Raw genomic sequence first — 22,936 nt, 5'->3', positions numbered from 1 at the left:
TGGCCGATTGTACAAATGTCGTCTAAATCTTAATACTGTAGTTTTTTGAAAAAACTCATGTTGCTGTATCAGTGGTTCTCAAACGTTTTCATGTCAAGGACCACCCAAAATGATATGCATTTGGCCGAGGACCCCCGTCTCAAAACATATTTGAAGATCTGCTATTTTTGAATAGCTCAAAATCTAATCTATAGCTCAAATCTAAAATGACACAGATGCGTCCCCGGATTGAATGGGTTAACATTCTATTGGAGATTATTCAAATATCAGTCACGCAACAGCGAATAATCTATCAATCTTCCATGTGTTTGCTGTGTTGTTGCTGTACTCTGGTGAAAATACCATTTCAAGTCTCGTCATCTTCACTCACAAATTTGCCTAATCCTGGCAGGTCTTGAGGTGAAGTGAAAATGTAACATCTAACTGACTACAGAGAACCAAGCAGTTCATTTCTGGAATGTTTGATCTAAAGTGTACTAATAATTAGATACAGCTAAAGTAGAAACAGCTCCGTCCATGTCACTACACTTAGGAAAACAAAATTAAAAATATATGGGAACCGTGTCAGAACAACAAAAAAACGCACGTACGCACAACCGCACGCACGCACAAACGCACGCATGCACAAAAGCACGCACAAACGCAAGCACAAACGCACACAGACAGAGACACACACACGCACGCACGCACGCACGCACGCACGCACGCACGCACAACACATCCTACATCATACATGTTAGACAGTGTAAAAGCCATCAATGTCAGTCTCCTCCTCTCCTCCCCTCCCCTCCCCTCCCCTCCCCTCCCCTCCCCTCTCCTCTCCTCTCCTCTCCTCTCCTCTCCTCTCCTCTCCTCTCCTCTCCTCTCCTCTCCTCTCCTCTCTCCTCCCATCTCCTCTACTGGAAACCCTGCATGCAGTTTTAATAGCGAAATGAAGAGAAAACCCTATACAGACAAAGAGGGAGGCAAAAGATGCTAGCAGACACATGTGACAGAAATAGAGAGAGAGAGGGAGAGAGAGAGAGAGAGAGAGAGAGAGAGAGAGAGGGGGGGGGGGGTAGATGAGACGGATAGAAAGAGAGAGCCAAGAGGAGTTCCACCACATCCATTATGCAGGAGCAGCACATTGAGCTAAGAGGTCCAAGAGTCTGAGTGTGTGTGTGTGTGTGTGTGTGTGTGTGTGTGTGTGTGTGTGTGTGTGTGTGTGTGTGTGTGTGTGTGTGTGTGTGTGTGTGTGTGTGTGTGTGTGTGTGTGTGTGTGTGTGTGCATGCGTGCGTGCGCGCGTGTGTGCGTGTGCGTGTGCGTGCGTGCGTGCGTGTGTGTGTATGTGCGCGTGCGTGCGTGCGTGCGTGTGTGTGTCTGTGTCTACTCCTCAAAATGGAACAGCTGTCCATGTATTCCTAGTATTTTTCATCACAACCTTATTACACAACTTGTTTACAAATATATAAACATAGTCTGGGGTGTCCGGTTCAAAAATATTCAACGGTTGTGAACATTCTTCAAAAATAGTTCAAATAGCCATTCTACAAGCTCAAATCGCATGGTGTTTTAAATTCATATGTGTTCGTTACAAACTAGCTATACGGTCAAAGACATCTTTTGGACAAAGAGTACAGAGTAGGCTTTCAGCTGTCCAACAAGCAAGGCATTCTGGGAATATAATATGCATTCTTTTCTTCGCACTATAGGATTACTTTATAATTGCTTTCTGATAAGAAGTTCATGTCCTCCGCAGTGTGTGATCAGGGGAGAGACAATAATGGATAGATATTTCAAAGAGAATTAAAAATAAACCCTCTTTGGAAAACCCTTTGAGCACAAATGTTCAAGAACGTATAGTTGTGGTGTGGTCGGTCGTGGAGCGCAATCATTGAATCATGAATAACATCAACAGAATGTTATTCCTTTTAGAGCTATAGTTAGCTACAATGGAATTTCTACATTCTATATTCTCTAACTTTTAAAAGAGTTATTTAGTAAAATGGCCTGTTACTTGGACCTAGCCTGGGACCAGACCAATCTGCGAGTACCGCTCCATAGAGAATCCATTTCCTGTTCCAGGAGACGTGGGTAACCAATCAGGGCTCAGTATTCGAATATGGGAGACTGTAATTGGTAGTTGGTTGTAGGTCTAACCAATTGCGTCGAGGGCTATTGTTTTGATCCCGCCCCTTGGGAAGAAAAACGTCCTCATGGAAGCACCAGACTCATATCCACGCAGTGATATAGTCTAGCTACGCCAGGCTAACTTGGACCACCTTTTTATACCAAATATCTTCGCCAAAAATAGCAGATCTACAAGCTTGTAAATCGGCCTACACAGGCATGCCAGGGTTCAAGTGGTTAGAATCTTACAAGATCTGTCTGGTTTAACAACTTTCAACCTGGCGTCCCTATCTTGGGCATGACATTCTAGGCATGAGCTTCTAGCTAGCATATTTTCACTGCACAACACCATCACACAAGGAAGTACAAAATAGAGCTTTACCACATGAACGCTAGCGTCCCTATTCTGGGCAGGTCAAAGTAGGTGAATGTTTACCGGAAATAGCCAATCTACAAGCACATAAAGTGCTACGAGCTCTGAGCTGCGATTAGTCAGAGTTGTGAGTTTGTAGATTGGCTATTTTCGGCAAAGAGATGTAGAGCAGACCAAGTACAGATGCCTGAAGGACAATTAAGTATAATGGTGTTTAAATGGTTAAATGCTAAACCAGTGACTTCTGATTACTGTAGATGTCATTCATAATTACAGGAACATTTACCCCATTAAGACCTGGAACGCATCTGTGTCACTTTAGATTTCTTTGGCTATTCAAAAATAGCAGATATACAAGCTCATAGCGCGGCACCGAGTGCCGCGCTATGAACTTGTAGATCTGCTATTTTTGAAAAACCTTGAAAAAAATTTGTTTTAGATTTTTTTCAAAAAACTGTTAGGATTTAGATTTTTTTTAAGAATCGCCTCAGGTGTTAATGGGTTAAATGTCAACACACCCACTCATGTAATCAGTCCTGGACACTGTATGGTTCTTTACATAACAACCAGAGAAAAGAGCACGAACACACGAACACAACTTTAACCACTTAAGCCCTATATTATACGTTGTTGTATGGCGGTTTCTCGCAGTGAAAATAGACAATCTACAAGCCCAGAAGCAACGCATTGTGAGCTTATAGATATACTGTTTTTGAGGGTTTTTCTTTTTGACATTTACCAAAAAAAATTACATGCCCAAAATAGCGACGCCGGGTTGAACGTGGATAATATTGAGAGTGCGCAAATGATGAGAATGAATTAATGACTAATAAAGCAACCTCAGTGTAGGCTATTTCTGTCAGCCACCTCCCTGACTGAGTCTTTGACTCAGTTCTGTATTTTCTCCAACTTCAAAGTTTGGGAAGCTAAATGCACAGCTGGTGATGAATGAGTAATTATTTTAAAAATGAATTGAATCATTTGGGACGAGACAAAGCCATTGAACCCCCCTCAAATGGTGTGTGTGTGTGTGTGTGTGTGTGTGTGTGTGTGTGTGTGCGTGTGCGCCTGTGCGCCTGTGCATGTGTGCGCATGCATGCTGCTCTTGGCTGTGGACATGCATATAAATCCCCCCAAATGACCTAAAAAGGTAGCACGGAGGCTCATTTCAATATTCCCCACGACCCATCTCTGAATGCTGAGCCAGAGTCTGAAAACCCCACGCGTTGGATTCCACCACGGTCGGGTGGAAACCTTGTATGTCCAAAACCTTTTCTATTAATATTATTACTTTTTTAAATAGTGAAAATAGCCGATCTACAAGCTCACAACGCCGCGCCTCGCTTGTTGATCTGCAAATTCTCACTACATTTGTGCGACACTCTTGTTTTATGAAGTAGGGCATTCATTTATGGGGAACAAAAGCATAAAAAGTTGAAACATGGAGATACAGGGTTTCTGCCCGACAGCGACGATTTTCATCATAACTACCTAGCTAGACCTTGTTACCATGGCAACAACCACCAAGGGAGCATCAGAAACATTCTTCTTCTTCGACTGCGCCTGACGCTTCAGGTAAACCGATTACAAGACCAGAGCTCATCACTGATTGGCCCTAATCGGGTTATCATGGTGCCCGCATATTACCCACAAGCCCCTTTGGTGATTGGTAATCTAGATTTATGGTTTGATTATAGGTGATTAAAGGGGGCAGTTTGCTGTGTTCAGATCCAAACTATGTACAGGATTTTTGGGGGATTTTTTCCAGAACAGGCTTGGGGTTAAAGTGATTAATGCTTGTTGTTTATTATGTTGATCCGTGTCATACTCCCTGATACTGTGTATTAAGAGAGGAGAGGAGAGGAGAGGAGAGGAGAGGAGAGGAGAGGAGAGGAGAGGAGAGGAGAGGACATGACAGGACAGGACAGGACAGGACAGGACAGGACAGGACAGGAGTCAAAAAGACAAAATTATTCCTGTAGTTGTGTGTGTGTGTGTGTGTGTGTGTGTGTGTGTGTGTGTGTGTGTGTGTGTGTGTGTGTGTGTGTGTGTGCGTGTGCGTGTGCGTGTGCGTGTGTGTGTGTGTGTGTGTGTGTGTGTGTGTGTGCGCGTGTGCGTGTGTGTATGTGTATGTGCTTGTGCGTGTCTGTCCTGAGGGGTGTTCATGACATGGAGTAGCCTAACTTAATGGATTTCACGCACGCACACGCACACACACACACACACACACACACACACACACACACACACACACACACACACACACACACACACACACACAGTAGAACAGGTGCCTCTCACTTGAAAAAATAAATGAAAAAAAGACAAAGATTTCCACAGTCAGGCCAGTTCCATCTCTGTGTCGTTTTCTCACACACACATTACTTACCTGAATTTAACAGTTAAAAGCTCTTCAAATACTGATTGAGTTCAGTAACCCATGGGTCCTTAGAGCCCATTAAATCCCCATTGAATTATTTCTAAGCCGTGTCTTCAGGGTACAAGGGTAACCCGTGAGAAACTGAGGCTGTTTTTTGAATTTACTAAAATGAGATCAAGTGTGAAAATGTAAAGGTTAACACCGTAATGTGACATTCTCAAAGCAGCTCGCAGCTCTGAGGCTGATGTTGTGGAGATCTTGATGGTAAGTACAGAGGTGAAGGTACACAGTGCTGCACTGGAATGAGTGTTTTATTAGCCCATTAACACCTGAGGCGATTCTTATTTTTTTTTTAAATCCACAAAAAAAATTTGAAAAAAATATAAAATGTATTTTTTCACGATTTTTCAAAAATAGCAGATCTACAAGCTCGTAGCGCGGCACTCGGTGCCGCGCTATGAGCTTGTATATCTGCTATTTTTGAATAGCCAAATAAATCTTAAAATGACACAGATGCGTCCCCGGTCTTAAAGGGTTAGGTGATTAATTTTGTATTTGATATTTGTTTATGTGTAATTAACTGGCAATTAATTGCAACTGCTGTTTATGTTATGAGTACATAGGTACATCCACAAAGAACACGTAAATCAAGCAGCAATAAAGCAATGTATTTCCTTCTTTTTTATCTTCGGAAAAAAATAGATTTTTCACCGCTTAATTAAATCCTACACCTGTACGAATGAGGTGTAGTTTGATGTGAAATAATCATCGTTTTGTTTATTCCCGTCGCTTCTGGTGTGTAACAACCTTCAACCTGGATTTTGACATAAAATTAACCTAAATCCTAACCGGGCCTAACCATAGTGCCAGTGACAGTGCCTTACGTTAATTGTAAACGTAAACTTATTATTAATATTAATATTTATTCATTTTTAATTAATTAACTTATTTATTGTTAAATATAAGTGTTAAAATTGCATTTATTCAGTAAGAGGGGTTTCCCTGTCTCTCCAGCTCTTTAGCACATTACATTTTCAGGTGGGGATATCAATTGTATCCACTCATACATACTTAACAGGATGAACAAGTGAATGTGGAAGTGGTGAAACAAATAAATGAGCAGACAAAGTTGGAGCTGATAAATGGCCTTTGTGGGTTTCGCTCTCCTGATTGGATGCAATTGGTATCCCGGCCTGAAAATGTATTTTCTGTTTACTGAAGAGCTGGAGAGATGGAGAGTGCCCTGTTACTGAACAAACAATAGCAATGATGTAACAATGAAGTAACAACAAATCTGTGATGAAACAAGAGGGCTGAAACGACATTGTCCACCTTTTGATTCATACAGTTATGCTTGTATTTTGTCGTAAGCTACAGTACAGGTATACTACAAATCTGTGGTGACTGTTTGTAGGATATAAAGTACAGTATACACGAACCCTCATGAGAACATGTTACAGAGATCTGAATTTGTGTGGCTGGTAATGACCTTGATTGGACACTCTATCTTATTTGATTTGAAAAAGCTGTGATGATATCCCATGGGTCTATACAATGTCAAATATCCGTATATTTGATATATACAGATATTAAATGTATGGATAGATGGAATATCATGATGCCAATTTTAAATTAAATCATATATATAAACTCTCCTGATGGTGTAACAGGCTGAAATGTACACCCCTTGAGATGTTAAAGGGATATTTCACTTTAAAAAAGAATGTGGGTCATTTTATCATCTACTCAGGCTTTTAAGTTGCTTGATTCAGTATTTAGATATTTGATATTCATTTTATCAGACACGCCCCCTTCCTATACAAACTATAATTTTTTACATGTTAGATTCATCAAAAACACCCGTCCTTGGTTCTGCTGAGTCGTGACTCATCCTGCCCTCCTAATACATGAGGGGGCCGGGTTTTTTCAATTTATTTTTTCATTTTTTTTATTTCGTTTTTTTATTGTATCTAATTCTTTTCATTTTCAAAAAAATATATGTGTTCAATCATACATTTTAGAGGTCTCTATCATTAAAGACCATGAAATGTAAAGTGATTAAGTGAACATTTGTAGGAATTAATAAAACATCATAACACCAAATTATAATTAAGAAAAAATACATAATAATTAAAAAGAAGGAAACCAGGGGATCGGTCGACATAAGCCTAATGTATGCTTTATCGCACGACAATGTCGCGTGCCAAAAATCGCCAGACCTACAAGCTCACCTACAAGATGCGACGTGCATGCTGTGAGCTTGTAGGTCAGCTATTTCCGACGCGTGACACAAGTATGAATCAGGCTTTAGGAGTTTATTTGGTATTCATCCTAATACCAACAACAGTGCTTATAGTGTACAGTAAAAGGTGGTATGCAATGCATGCGTGTGTGTGTGTGTGTGTGTGTGTGTGTGTGTGTGTGTGTGTGTGTGTGTGTGTGTGTGTGTGTGTGTGTGTGTGTGTGTGCGTGTGCGTGTGTGTGTGTGTGTGTGAGAAAATTGAAAGAGACAATACCCCCCCCCCCCCATGTCTCCCAGCATCCAACAAAATTCCCACCGTGCCACAGCTGTAATCACACACAAATCTCTTCCTTCCTATTCATCTCATATACTCCTGTATTATGTTTACTCGCTCCCTCCCGGGGTCCCGCTCTCTCTCTCTCTCTCTTTCTCTCTCTCTCTCTCTGTCCCTCTCTTTCTCTGTAGGCTACCAGCTGGGAACCATTGTAACAGTCACGTAAAAAGAAAAAATCCCCCAAACTCCAATTTCAATGTGTTTTTCTTCTCCATTTCCCAGCTCCAGCCTGAGCTCGACATGCTCCTTTGTGTGCTCACTCAGTTCTGTGACTCTCGGAGCCATCAAGCTATTCTAGCATCACTGAAGAATTTTCTAATGTAGCCTGCATTTGACCTTTTTAGTGACGTTAAGCTGATTCTAAGTCTCCTCGACACAGGCAATTGGCACAACAGAGGAATAACCTTAAAAAATCAGTATAAGAAGCCACAGACTGTATAGGGAAATGCAATAGTCATAGGTGTGGGTGTGTGCGTGCGTGCAAACGCGTGGTTTTTACATACTACAGTATATAATTTATATCTTTCTCAACATGGTCATCCAAAAAATGTAATAGCTTTTCGTACTCCTCGGAATTCTCTTTGAAACAGGTAAAGTTTGTTATTCTGGGTGGTAGATTGAAGAAGAAAATGCAATATGAAAATTGCCTTTTTTTCAATCTAGTGAATGAAGAATCCTAAAACCAAGAGAATAGAGTTGAAAATAAGATACAGTAATTGGAATCAGAGTTCAGTTTATAAACTCCAAAACAACACTCACAGTATAATTGAAAGTGTCCTATATCCAATCTGTGTTCTTGGTATTTACAAAGCATTGCTTTTTCACTGAAACTTTATTGTTTAAAACACTTCTGGGCTAAATCATCTCACTCAAGGAGAACGCGCATGCCTTGGCGTGGGCAGGCCCAGGTGCGTTCCTCACTCTCGCATGAGAACAATCTAATCACTGGAAGCGACTAAAAAAGTAATTTGTTATGTTTTGGAAGTGGCAATACAACTGGATAAAGGATACTTGGGATTACACTGATTTTTTTTTTCATCATTAAAATCATATTTAAAGGGCAAGACCACTTTGGTAGAGGTTTGGGTTGTGTTTTTACCTTGCCATGATGTAACTCCAAAGGTGGACAAGAAATCAAAAATAATTTCTCCAGTGATTAGAAATTGATAATTCAAAATATGCTCCTCATTGACTTACATTGTACGCTGAAACAGCTCTCAAAGTCAGTCTTATAGCACATAAACAAACGCAAATAAAGTTCATTCAGACAAAATAGAACATCACCAAACCCAGTACTGTTTTTTTTTTAAATAAAAATGTCAACTTCATGTTGATTTTGCCATTTTGATTTGGAAGAAAACCCGAACTGGATCAGTGGATCCGGATCTTCAAATAGTAAAATCAACAGGAAGTTACATTTTTTTTATAAAAAAAGAAAAACAATACTGGGTTTGGTGATGTTCTATAATGTCTAAATCAGCTTTGTTTGTGTTCGTTTACGTGCTAAAAGAGTGACTTTAGAGCTGTTTCAGCGTACAATGTAAGTCAATGAGGAGCATATTTTGAATTATCAATTTCTAATCACTGGAGCAATTTTTTAAAATTTCTTGTCCACCTTTGGAGTTACATCATGGCAAGGTACTGTAAATACCCAACCCAAACCTCTACCAAAGTGGTCTTTCCCTTTAAAGTTTCTAAACATTATCTGGCAAATCATCAGTGTGGTTTTGCGAGAGCCTGCTGCCTACTGGCCTACTGCCCTCGTGCGCCATACGATAAACACAACACAGACACACAGAGGCTGCATCACAGCAGTAGCTACGTACAGTACAATGGATAAAGCCATGGCATCCGTTCATACATACTCATATTGCAGCTCAAAGTTGCACAACAGGCAGGCTAACATTTATCTGCTTGACCAGTAGGCCAAAATACATTTGTTGATTCACGCTCAGCTGCGTAAGCACACACTGATAAAACTGACACCATGGCCAACTGCTTTATCAGATAGACTGACTGCCTGTGCAGTGTGCACAATGATACAAGATGCATCTGTTGTTTTCCTGCTCATTCTGTTCTCTTCCATTTATCATATCTTCTGGTGATGTCATGTGTGCAGTCGTGCGATGCGTGGCGAGAGTGCAGTCTAGCCAACACTAGCGCGTGACTCCACGCTCTCCTATCTAGCATCAAGGTCCTGAGCTCTACAGTAGTGCAGTAGTACTATACTGTATATTCTCTATTTATGTAACAAACGTCAGTACTTGTCGTGTGATATATACTGCCTGTTCTCTGAGCTCAACTGAACTATCACTCACCACCCTTAGTTAGACACTTAGGACCACATCGAGGGTCAACTAAATATCCAACCATTCAAAATGACATCAATTTGTTGCAATGAGCGAGTTGCTTCAATCTGTGAATGACGCAGGCCGCACTATTACTTGAAGGGCTAGAATACTACTAGCTTTAATCACAGTAAAACACACCATGCAAAGGTACACAATCCAACCTGCAGGGATATCAATATACACACATCTCTGAAGGGTATAAGAGGCCAATGCAAGGAAGTAAGGAACGCGGCAACACCTCAAACATCACACCAGGAATACCCTCCTCCCGTCCCGTCAGCACAAATCAATTTAGTCCCACCACCCAGGGTCTCTAATCAACCCCCCCAACTCCCCTCCCACATGAGTTACCCACAACATTAAAAACATTGTTTTTAATAATGTGGAGGGGAGTGCATTTATACCCCTTCAGGTGTGATGGTGTGCCTTTGTGTGTTTCAGACACACAAACAAACACTACGGCGGCCCATTTGGGACAAAAACATTGTGGAGTGTTTTCTGTCCCCCCCCAAAAAAGCTATTAAAATACGAGATCTGTCGGAAGTCCCATAGGCTCGGATTTTTACAGTAGCTGCGGTCGACGCGGGATGGAGTTAAGAATGTTTTCTACTGTACCACTCGTCCTAGGATATCATAATATCATATTAAAGGTAAGAAAAATGTCGAGCGCAATTCTCCTTTATAGCTAGTATTCTAGCTCTTCAAATAATGTCAACGACAGTCAACCCTCTTATAGCTGATACGACATCATTTCTTATCCATCACCCTAAGTCACAACCTCTGTCGGCCACTTCAGTTGCCTGCATTCATGAATTCTGTTGGTGAAGAGAGACTTTTTGTGTGCTTTTCCTCAGTGGTTGTGTGACTTATTCTAAAGCCAGACACACTAGACCGTACCGGTTTGTTAAAGGTGGTGGCGGGCAGCACTCTGAATTATTAGCTACAATAGTTATACAACATCCACTCCCGTCTCACGATCGACTGCAAACCATGGCACAATTCTTTGTGACTCAATTTACAGTATACAGTCTAGCAGAGTAGAATAGTACAACATGGGTTACGTGTGACACAGCTAAAATTATAGCTATTTCCTGCAATGCTAGCGTTTCTGCCACATCCCATGTCAATTCCGTGAGTTCACAAAAGTTGAAGTCACGGAAGGAATCACAACTAATTTTGTGGTCACCAAAATGTGACCTTTGCATTTAAAAACAAATTGGGTGCTGCTGTGATGCTGGTGTGACAGCACGATCCACAGTCATTGTGGATTAGACACCGGAGAGACAACCAGTGTCTTAGCTCTCTATTTGTCATTGCAGCAAACTGTCATGAATGCTTAAAAAACATGTTATTTTTACTTGCATAACCTCATCAATTAAGACAAGACAAAACAGAATACAAAGCAGTTTCACCCTGAAAACAAAGCCACAGCCACAGCCACAGCCCAAGCACACACGCACACACACACACACACACACACACACACACACACACACACACACACACACACACACAGAACAACCTAACTATAGGCACTTGCTGGCAGTACAAAGTGTTTCGCCCCCACAATGCTGTTTTGACAAACTGCCCAGGAAATAGATCTGGGCTTATAGGCAACAAAACAATAGTGTGCATGAGCACACTCACTCACTCACGCACACGCATGGACACACACACACACACACACACACACACACACACACACACACACACACACACACACACACACACACACACACACACACACACACACACACACACACACACACACACACACACACACACACACACACTAATATGCTGTAGTTTTTCACAGGATAAACATAATTACAGTATATGTCCAGGGATGATACTGATATAAGATATTTTCACTACAATAAAACATTACAACTGTATAGATCTGGGTTTGAAACCAGTAGAAGGAAACAACACAATAGTACACATTGCACGCACGCACGCCCGCCCGCACGCACGCACGCACGCACGCACGCACACACGCACACACACTGCGTAAAAGCTTTTACGTTCCACCAATTCTATAACTGTCAGCTAAACATTAAAATGCAAATAATGCTCACCTTCTATTCTATTGTTGTGTGTGTGTGTGTGTGTGTGTGTGTGTGTGTGTGTGTGTGTGTGTGTGTGTGTGTGTGTGTGTAAGAGAGAGAAAAAGAGTGAGAGAGAGGTAGAGAGAATACGTCAGCGTGAGCTGGAGAGAGGAAGGTGTGAGTGTGTGTGTGTGTGTGTGTGTCCACAGTTCAAAACCGCAACATAATATAAAAGGTAGCAATAAAAAATGACAAAAAGGGTCATTTTCGCCAGAAATTGCCGCCTGCTTGCTGACATGTCAGAGGCAGATAGAGGCACAGAGATGGACATTTTATTGTTTGGCTCCAAAATTAAGGTGTCACGTAAAAACGCTGCAGAAATAATAAGGGCCCTGATAGAACACTTCACTCTTCTAGCTTCTATTTGCATTTCTATACATTACTTATTGTTGTTGTCGGGTGAAAATGTCCAAAACCGGGTCTTTTTTATTATTATTATAAAAACATTAAACATTTAGTGAAAATAGTAGATCTTCAAGCTCACAACGCGTCTCGTCGCGTTGCATTGTGAGCTTGTAGATCAGCTACTTTCACAACTTTTGCACGACATCCTTGTATGGTGAAGTAGGGCATTAATTTACAAAAAGAAAACGAAATATGGCGATTCAAGGTTTCTGCCCGACAGCAACGATATATTACATGTAAAAATAAAGTGTTATCATATTAATTATACTACTACTATATTACAGTATAACAGAAGTCTAATTGATTTCTAAAGTGAAGCAAATAGCATGCACTGTGTTCTAAAAATATCACACTTTATTAGTATATTAAATTAATATTTAGATTTAATCAGGCATCTTAAAGGAAGGATAAAGAAAAATCAGATGCCGGTAATTAAAATGATAGGTTAATGGAAATATATTAAAAGGCTGGTGGAACAGACAATCAGAAGTAATAACTATTAGTGTGGTATGATTTATATTAGTATAAGTTAAATTGTTTGAAGTTATATATTATTATATTTTAAAACCATAGATACTCTAATATCATTCAGTGGATATAGGAATACAGTTTATAACCAAGGTAAGAATAAAAAAGAAAAAAAATAGAAGAGTAATATTTTTTATACATAAACAAATAAATAAATATAAATATGAATGACTAAGTCATATACCTGTACTGTATACTGTATATACACACACGCACATGCACACACACACACACACACACACACACACACACACACACACACACACACACACACACACACACACACACACACACACACACACACACACACACACACACACGCACACGCGCACACACACGCACACACACACACACACACACACACACACACACACACACACACACACACACACACACACACACACACAGTATATAATTGAGTGCTATCATAAAATGACAAGAGTAAAAAATAATTACCATCATTAACCATTCTGATGTATTTTCCCTACAAAGCTGGCTAGGTCTTGCTTTAAAAACTGATCTTTGATCTAAAGTGACTAGCTGGTAAAAAAAAAAATGATAACGGTTACATAAAAAGAACAAAAAAAATAATAATTGCTAATTATCAAAAAGGTTGGAAAATGTGGCCCAAATAGAATTCAAATGGGTCTTACTTGTACTTTATGAGAACAAAAGGTCATCACAAGGATAAAAGATGAGGTAAAATTACAGAGAGTGAGGACATTTTTCTGGTCCTCACTATTTTTCAAGAGGCAGTTAAGACTTAAGCCAGCATACTCCAAATGAAATGATTTTTTTTCCACTTTGGCAGGGCTTGCAGAAACGAACAAAATGATCTGACAGCACAACGTTTGTTTCATTTGCTTCCGCAATGATGAATGTTGTTCTTATTGACCTGCCGAATCTGAAAAATAAAATCAAAAAGACTTGGGGTATGCTGTATGAATGCAGTAAATCGATGTCCAAAACCTCCCTTTTTATTATGATTTTAAAAACATTTAAAAATAGTGAAAATAGACAATATACAAGCTCACAACGCTTCGGGATGTTGTGAGCTTTTAGATCTGCTAGTTTTACTACTTTTGTGTGACACTCTTTATGACGAAGCATTAATTTGCGAAAAAACATAAAAAGTTGAAATATGTAGATACAAGGTTTCCGCTTATCAGCAACAAAATAGAAATCAATTTCAAGTATAGCAGTACAAGGGTGTGTGTGTGTGTGCGCGCGTGCGCACGTGCATGCGTACGTGCATGTGTGATTGTGTGAGCATGCATACTGTATGTGTGTGCTTCAAAATGTTTTAACTTGACATTAAACCACGGTTCGGTCATGATAAAGCCTTTTCTGAGCTAGGAGCTCTTTCTACAAAGAAGTTGAAAGAAAATCACCTCTGCCTTTATCTCTTTACTACCTAAATATAGACACAGTAGACAGCAACTAATTCCCAAAGCAACAAAAAACAAGAATATTGTATTGACCGCTAGGTCAATACAAGATCTGCAGATCTTTTCGCGAAGGAAATGGTGCCAACAGAGCTTAACCTAGAAATGCCATGGTTTCCCACCCCAATAACACATGGAACCAAATTGATTTGGTTCCATTTTGTACACTCCAAACGGTCTCCTTCTTGGGACAGCGTCGCACCCAGGCCCACCTTGCTGGCATCATCGCACCGTCCACTATGAAGGGTTTACTAGGGGTCGGGGTACGCCAGGACAGGAGCCTCTGACGGGGCATAGTCCGCCATCTGAAGCCGTCATCTTTAGCCGCCATCTGAAACGGGACGAGATAGATGTCTGGAGGCCCATCTCCATTGTAGCAGGGTAACTTGGCACCTCCTCTGGGTGGCATGCTGTCTACGAAGCTTGGCGGTGGGAAGCAGCGGCTGCCCATGGGGGCCCTGGAGTCTCCAGCGTAAGGGAACGATTGGCAGTGGGGAGCGGTGGCTGCCAGTGGCCCCTGGAGTGTATAGCAGATGGTCTGTTGCAGTACTGTGACTGTCCACTTGGTTGCAGGCAGGCTTGGACAGGTGTTGTTCAATCCGTCAAGAGGAAAAAGGTTTTTTCTTCTTTTCTACATAGCGGTTCACTCCTACCCACCTGTCCTGCTAAGTAGGTGTGCAATTTAGGACTTTATATACTAACTTCTTGCTTTAGGAAAGTCTTTTTATTCCATAAATGAAGTTTATTAAAGTGTATCATTACAATGAACCACCCCTATCACGCATTGTCTCATAACCACCACCATGTTCACTCCAATGAAAATAAATGACTAAAATGGAATAATGGAAACAGAAACGACAATAAGCACAATAAACTCAAACTCAAATAACAAGTGCAATTAACGCAACAATAAAACAGTAATAAAGCAAGTGTGGGCGCTCCCTGAGGCATGCTGGGAACTCCGTCCAGGCCTAATGGCACACCCTGGGACGCTACAATCTTAATGATGTGCTGGAAACAAGGGAAACATAACATTTTAGCTTTTAGTTTGTTGGAAATGAAAGGGGCTGGCACAATAATATTATGACTTGAATGTGAATTGAAAATACATTTTAATATGTATTTTATGATTCTTCTTTTTTTCTTGTAATTTGTTTTATTTTCCACCCCTTTCCATTTGGCTCTGCTGGAGACCCCTGGTGGCCCACGTGGGGGCCACGGACCCCACTGAATGCTCTAGGCAGGGCTAGGCTGCTGCAAGAACAAATTAAGATTACAGAGAGTTCTAATCATCTCTATTCCATTTCCAAAGCAGAGTGATAATGTTCAACTGTTGAAGCTTTTCCCCCCGCATTGCAGTAGAGGTTCTATAGGATCCAGTTAGCAGTGCTGAACTTAGCCCAGAACTGCTCAAGGCATGGTTCATCTAAGCCGGTGTTGCTGTTTGTGGACTGTGTTACTGGTTCTGTTACTCTGTGTGATATTGTAGCAATATCACAATATTCAATATAATTAAAATAAAGATTGGCCCAAGCAAATTGTGTATTGTTTCCATTTGTGTAATGTACAGTAGGCCTATCAGTTTGCAGTGTTGGGGGGTAGTGAACTTAACATGTAATTGAATTAGTAGTTTAACTACATTTTACAGTAGCTTTATGGTTGGACGATATAGCCAAATCAAATGTTTTTGACCAAATACTTTAAAATCAATTTTGATTAACGATCATTAGTAATTCCGATATAATAACTCGATAGGTAAAAGCAAATAATAATACAGCTAGAACAGATATGTAAGGTCAGAGCATTACTGTGATATGTAGCCTTTTAAACCAGGAAAAGACAACACTTATGCCATATTATGAATTCAATAATCCAATATCCAATATCCCTGACGATCTGTAGTCCGGAAAAAAAATAACACTCAGGACTTTGTGCACACAGTGAGTTAATCGATTGTGAATCATTCTGTGTCATCATGTGTCCCATATTGTCTCTGTGAGATGGTTTTGGCCACTTCTATAATTTATTTACAATCTTGGCAATCTAGGAATGAATGCATGTTCTACAGCTCTACTCACTATGGGTTATTGGTTCATTTAAGTTGTGTGTGTGAATGTGTGTCGACTTTACATGGTTAAGTCAACATAGTCGCTCGGTAGCCTGTGGTTAACTGGAAACACATGTGAGCATGAGATACTACATGCACATCATACATCAAACGTAAAAAAAAACGTACTAATTCCACAAGGGGCAATTAGATTACATGTCCAGATACAGACACTGTACAGTATAGCCTGCCATAGTTTAATGCAGCTTATGCATGGATGCACACATACAGTAAAGAAGCAGTCAGATTTATCATATTTGAATGTGATTATGAACAAGCAAACAAGTAAATATAAAATACACATCAACTGAACTGAACCACTGAAGCCTTATTCAAATAAAAGAAAAAAGAAAAATGTTGCATTGTGAGATTTACATTTTGGGAAACGTTTGAAAAATGTTGTCTTTAATGACATTCCCAAAATAGGGATGCCTAAGTGGTTCGATAGTGGTTAAAATCGGGACACATGGCCTGCATAATTATTGATGTCATCATCATCAAACAAGTCAAATAATGGCCCATAATATCGGCCACGCCGATATATCGGTCGGGCTCTACACTTCAAACACTGTAATGAAGAAGTGACATTTCTATAATGTTACCTCTTCAAATATTGATTACTGGCCCAAAGCAGGCAGTAAAAGTGTCAACATCATTATTGTGCAGTAACCTCTCTAAAGCCCAAACCGAGTGTAAAGTATATACTACTACAGTGTATACGGCAGTGTTTCTCAGTTGGGGACTGAAATTGGTTTGTGACATGTTCTGATAGGGTCACAAGCAATGGAGAACTTCCATCCAGGAAGTTTGAGAAAAAGTATTTTTTTCTCTGCGGCTGTCAGAGCCCTGAAAAAAAAACTGCATTTATAAATATTATTTTTGGTCAGTGTGAGTATACTTCTTCACACTGAATAAATATTGAACATGAGATGTCATAGCTCAAATAATTATCTGAATCATTGTCTTGTCATTCAACTTTTGAGTGTTGATCCAGATGTACAAAAGACACTAGAAAGGTGCGCTCAGTAGAACGCAAATATCCCTATATGCCCTAACAATAATAGTGATGTATGCAGTGAACTTTATAGCCATGAAAGAGTAGCGTGGCATGTTCGTCTCTTCTGTCTTCCTCCCATTCTCTCATACATATTCGTTGTCTACCTTTCTCTATCGTTCTGTCTCGCTGAGATTTGTGAAATTCCTCTGTAATCAGCTACGTCTAAATGTTAACTCCTTGTGTCAATTATGTCTGTGTCACCCCTCTCCAGTCAATCAAAGGTTGCGATTTGAAATTACCCTCACTTGCTTTGCGTCATTGTCATTGACATCACGGCTACACAAGTTGACAGTCAATTCAATTGTACATGAAACTGAAAAGTAATGGCATGTAGGAGATGTACACACTCAGGTATATTTGAAAGGTGACTGGCAGACCACAAGCCTAGTCAGAACTTCTGTCTGAGCTTCCCTGGGGGTATTCCATCAAGCCAGATAAAAGAAAATCCTAGCTTATTTTTATAAGTTTCACTTACTTACTTGAGAGTTCTGTTTCATTACTGTGGCTTATTGGATTCCCTGCTCAGTAACCAAGGTAACCTATACCTCTGAAATGGTAGCGACCTGTCAACCTTGATTTAGCTGCGTTTCAAATAATGGCAGTAAATAGTAGACAATATCTTTTACAAGTTGACAATTTCGGGCCGACAATTTGTGAAAATTGGTCGGGTCGGGTAGGGTTTGTGTTGCACAAAAAATATTGTAATCAGCTCTGTAATCAGCTATGTCTGAATTATTATTATCAATAATAATAATGTATTTATGCATTCATCTGTAATAGCAGATATACAAGCTATATAACAAACAAGTGTGCATCCTTGGTTGCACTAAAGAGTGGTAATAACGAGATAGTGAGAATGAAAACGGAGAGGGAATGTTTTGTGTGTGTTTTCTTCTTCGCCGACTGCCAGTAATTAGAGAGACGTTGTGGACTGACTTCCAAGTGGATGAACTTTGAAATAAAACCTGCACTGACTGATTAATGTGCATACGTTATGATCTGGCTCATGCTTCAACTAATTCGGGCTGGGTCGGACCGTATCCCATAGCCTGGAGGGACGATTGCTCTGCGATGATTAATAAAAGAAATGACAGTTCTCTTTGACCGATTTGAAACATAGTCGATTTGAAAAATTGAGGTCCCTGGCCTGTTGTCAGCATGCACAAGAAATATGACGCTGATCAGCCTGGTAGTGTTTGACACTGTGAGATTAGCTGCGCGTGCGCGCACACACACACACACACACACACACACACACACACACACACACACACTGTTATTTATCTATCTTGAATTTCAGTGGTTACTCTCACATGATCACATCTCTTTGAAATGTTCTCCATCTCTTTCTCTATCCCGCCTCTCTCTGTCATCTGCTTTTTAATAGATGTAGTCCATACATTAATTATGACATCATGCAATGCTAGACTGACTTTGAAACAGCACATGGACACAAACACACATTCTCTCTCCCACAATCAAAAACACAAACAAATGTATACACTTCAACATGTGCATGCGAAATAAGACACATACTCAGACACAGGATTTACAGCGTCACTGAAAACAGAAGTGGAACATGTCCTACTTTCTTCCTCCATTTTTCTCATGTGAATATCCTTCAATTCCGCTAGTTTCCCACCTCCTCCGTCCCACCCTCTCTTTTCTTCTTTCCATATGTAGCCTGTGGCGCCTCCCAGTCAGTGACAGTTCACAGCCGCTGCCGATTGCAGTAATTGAAACAGACACTTCCCAAGGTATATAAGCACCTGACAGGTAGCCACGGGGAGAGCTTTGATTGGGGAAATTGATTGCACCTTCCTCGCCTACAGTATGTTGGAATCCTGGTATAGGCAAGTCTTTTATGGTTGTGTATTTTTAACTATTGTTTTGATGTATTTGGGTGGTGTATGTATGTCAGGTGGGTGTAATGGGGGAGCAGTGCCAAGCATTGTTATTAAAAAAATAAAATAAAAATGACTTTATGGCATTTGTTTGTATAGGGATTGAGATGACTGTGAGCTGATGGTTAAAGGACAACTTTGGTTTTTTACAACCAATGTTTATGTTTTAGATTGTAATTAAAGTAAATGAAAGATGAGTGTTAAAATTTTTAAATTTACTGCTTTCTATAGTTTTAGCAATTTTCACAATCTTTTTTACAGTGTTTTCACAGTTGGCGGGGGCATTCTGTCCGGTGGCTAAATATGCATTTTTTTAACACATTAACCCGGCGTTTTCTTTATTATTATTTACAGTAGCTCTTCTAGCCCCCAATAACTCACATCTGGCCATCTCAGACAGCCGGACCTTTTTTATTGTGTAAAAAAGGCATATTTAGCCACCGGACAGAATGCCCCCGCCCACTGTAAAAAATATCGCAAAAAATGCTAAAACTATAGAAAGCAGTAAATGAAAAAAAAAATTACACTCATCATTTATTTACTTTAATTACAAGCTAAAATATAAACCTTGGTTGTAAAAAAAACAAAGTTGTCCTTTAAGGGGTTGCTGGGCCACAGTGCCAGGTATGCTCACGCCATTAACATTTTGCACTGGAATTGTATATGAATTTATGTATATAACGAAAATAAACATTGTACAAAGTCCTGTTTGTATTGATATAAGGTTGTGTTTTTTCCTTTGGGCTTATTGAGAGTTTTGTCAGTCTGCCATGTAGTTTTGTTCGTACATTTTTAGTATTTTCTTTCAGCGGACTCATTTTTATTTTCTATTTAACATTTTGTCCCAAGGCTGTTGATGCTGGGGCTTCTAGGGCAGTGTTTCTTTAAGTGGGGTCCGGGGACCCTCAGGGGTCCTGGGGGAGGTTCCAGGGGGTCCCCACTCCCCAGCAAAATGTGTTAAAACAGCATCACAATAATTTTAACCACTTTATCCATATTGTATACGTTAGCTATGAAAAAATAGCAGATATTTTTGGCTTTTCTGCCTTTATTGATAGTTCAAGTGAAGATGGACAGGAAAGAGGGAGAGAGAGAGGGGGAGAGACACGCAGCGAAGGTTGTCGGGAACAGGACTCGAACCCGCAACGTGCTGTTAGGCTGCATTAGAGCTTATATGTGGTATGCGCCTGGACCACAAGTCCAGCAGGCGCCCTACATCTGCTATTTTCTAACTTTTTTTAAATCTTGGAAGGGTTTGGCATTTGTTTTATATATTAATCTTATTTAACACAAATCTTCTCTTCTGGGCTGGGGGTCCCTGGGGCAAAACATTTTCAGATGGGGGTCCGCGACCAAATGCTTATCAATTTGGGGGTCCTTGACATGAAAATGTTTGAGAACCACTGTTCTAGGGTGATGGGGCTTCTACTGAAAGCTGGGGGTTCTATGGTAGGGTGCATGAGGAGAACTGGAGCGGTGTAAGCAAGGGATAATGAACATAGACGTGGTGATTACAGAGAAATTAACCCCCGACAGGTTGATGTCCCAGATGTGAAGCAGAGGGGACTGCATCAGCCTGAAGGGGGTTAATTTCTCAATCACCGCATTGCTGTTCCTTCTCCTCCTATTACACAGCTACTTAATAGAAAAAACTATTTGACACAAAACATAAACAATTTTATTGATTTAAAGAGCATTTAAATTGCAGTTTGCACTTGAGCCATGTAGCACTTTTAGGTAGTTTAGCTTTTTTTATATTGATTTTATTTTACATTTTTATTTAAGCAGATTAGTTTTTGACACAGATCACATTGGAGTTTTTATCATCTTAACTCTTGAGACTGTAGCTGCTGTGTTGTTTTTTTTAGCTCACAATGAATTTCACATGCCTTTTACTTTGTAATTGGTATTGCTGACAAATAAAATTGAACCCTGGTAAAGAAAATTAGATTATGCCAGTTCCGTCCAGCTGCTCCAGCACAACATGGTCGGCTAGCAAAACTCTGGTAGTAAGTATCTAATGAATCAAGATCATGCTGCTACGCTATTTCTCACATGAAAAGAAATATTATTTAGTGTACTGTTTAGTTGTAAAATGACAAAGCTTGTTTGTTTACATGTCCTGCCCACCACCGTGGAGTCTGGGGGTTCGAATCCACCGCGGTGCACCTGGCTTTTCGAGCGTCTAATTGGCCAGTGATCGGGGAGGCTAGTATTCATCTCTGCACGTACTCCTAGGGCTGGGGCGGCACCTGTCAGCAGGGAGTGTTGGGCGGGAGGAGTAGGGCAAAGGCTCTACATCCTCCCCGTGGGGGGTCCTGCACTGGCAGGTGAGCCGGTAGGATGCAACACACAGAAATGTGTGTGGGGAGGAATTAATTGGCACAACAACTGAAGTCTCTGTCCATAGCAATGGTCTGTTCTATAGAGCATTGGTTCTCAAAGTGGGGTCCGGGGACCCCAGGGGTACTTGAGGGGGTTCCAGGGGCCCCCCAGCTAAATGATGGACAGGAACCAAATGGACCCTTATGGGTCTGTAACTCTGAGAGTGTACAAATGGAACCAAATGGACCCTTATGGGTCTGTAACTCTGAGAGTGTACAAATGGAACCAAATGGACCCTAACGGGTCCATTTGGTTCCATTTGTACACTCTCAGAGTTAAATTAACATTGGTTTTACAATGTGAATTGGGGTCCCAGAGGTATAAATGCCATTAAATGGGGGTCCGTAGCCCTAATGCATGTCAAACTGGGGTTCCTTGAAATTAAAATGGTTGAGAATCACTGCTAGAGAGCGTAAAAAACTTCTCTTATTGGGGTCCCTGGCTTATCTTTTCAAATGGGAGTCCGCGGGGTAATAAGTGTCAATTAGGGGGTCCTTCACATGAAAACGTTTGAGAGAGCAACAGTCTGCTATCCAGAAAAAACTGACCGCTGAATGTTGTGATCATTAATCAGAATCGAGCTTTCAACCCAGCTGTGTAATAACCAACCACTGACTGTGACCAACGTGCACTACAGATTGTTTTGCCCTACAGCTTCACAAGGTGCTGCATATTTTGTACTAAAAGCTTGAGTTAATACACTTTCAAAGACTCTACCCATCCATCAAAGACCCAAAATGGAATCCATATTGGGCGGTAGAGCAATACTTTAGCTATTGATTAAAAGGCCAGCCGCCAAAAACTGACTTATAACTGATAAATGGTGCATGCATTGACATGCAGCATGTGTCTCTTTTGTGATATGCGTGGCTTTAATTACTTCAGGGTCCATATAACATTGGAATTGAACAGGTTGTGTATAATCGCCTACATCTAGAAGACTGTCAAGGACGCAAATTGAGCTTGTATGTAAATAAAGGAGAGTGATGACAAGCTAATTGGGTGATGCGGGAAACATGTGAATGGAGGAAAGATGTAGAAGCCAATCAAGGGATCAACATGCCTATACCCCCCACCCCCCTCTTCCAAAGTGTGGGAGGACTGCAGGTACTGTAGCTCTGTTTCCTTGTCAAGTCAAGCTGTGACTCGCCTCTCTGCATTTCTGTTTCTCTCTGAGGAGATCAAAGCAGTGAGAAATTAGCTTCTG

The 22,936-nt window shown here is 40.6% G+C and overlaps 1 protein-coding gene across 1 annotated transcript in view; it reads right to left on the bottom strand.

Moving 5' to 3' along the window:
• Positions 1-14,727, bottom strand: part of LOC311057329 (teneurin-2-like) — a gene marked incomplete at its 5' end in the record, with an annotated part of 126,484 nt that extends 111,757 nt beyond the window's left edge. Inside the window, one exon of the mRNA XM_084074284.1 lies at positions 14,508-14,727. Within this exon, the coding sequence (XP_083930410.1) occupies positions 14,508-14,727 (220 nt within the window). The remainder of the gene's footprint in view (positions 1-14,507) is intronic.
• Positions 14,728-22,936: the final 8,209 nt, after the last annotated feature.

This window comes from Gymnoscopelus microlampas (genome assembly GCF_963454915.1).
Source record: "Gymnoscopelus microlampas genome assembly, chromosome: 12".
NCBI lineage: Eukaryota > Metazoa > Chordata > Actinopteri > Myctophiformes > Myctophidae > Gymnoscopelus > Gymnoscopelus microlampas.
Note: the sequence above shows the minus strand (reverse complement) of the source record. Positions and strands in the feature narration are given on the sequence as shown.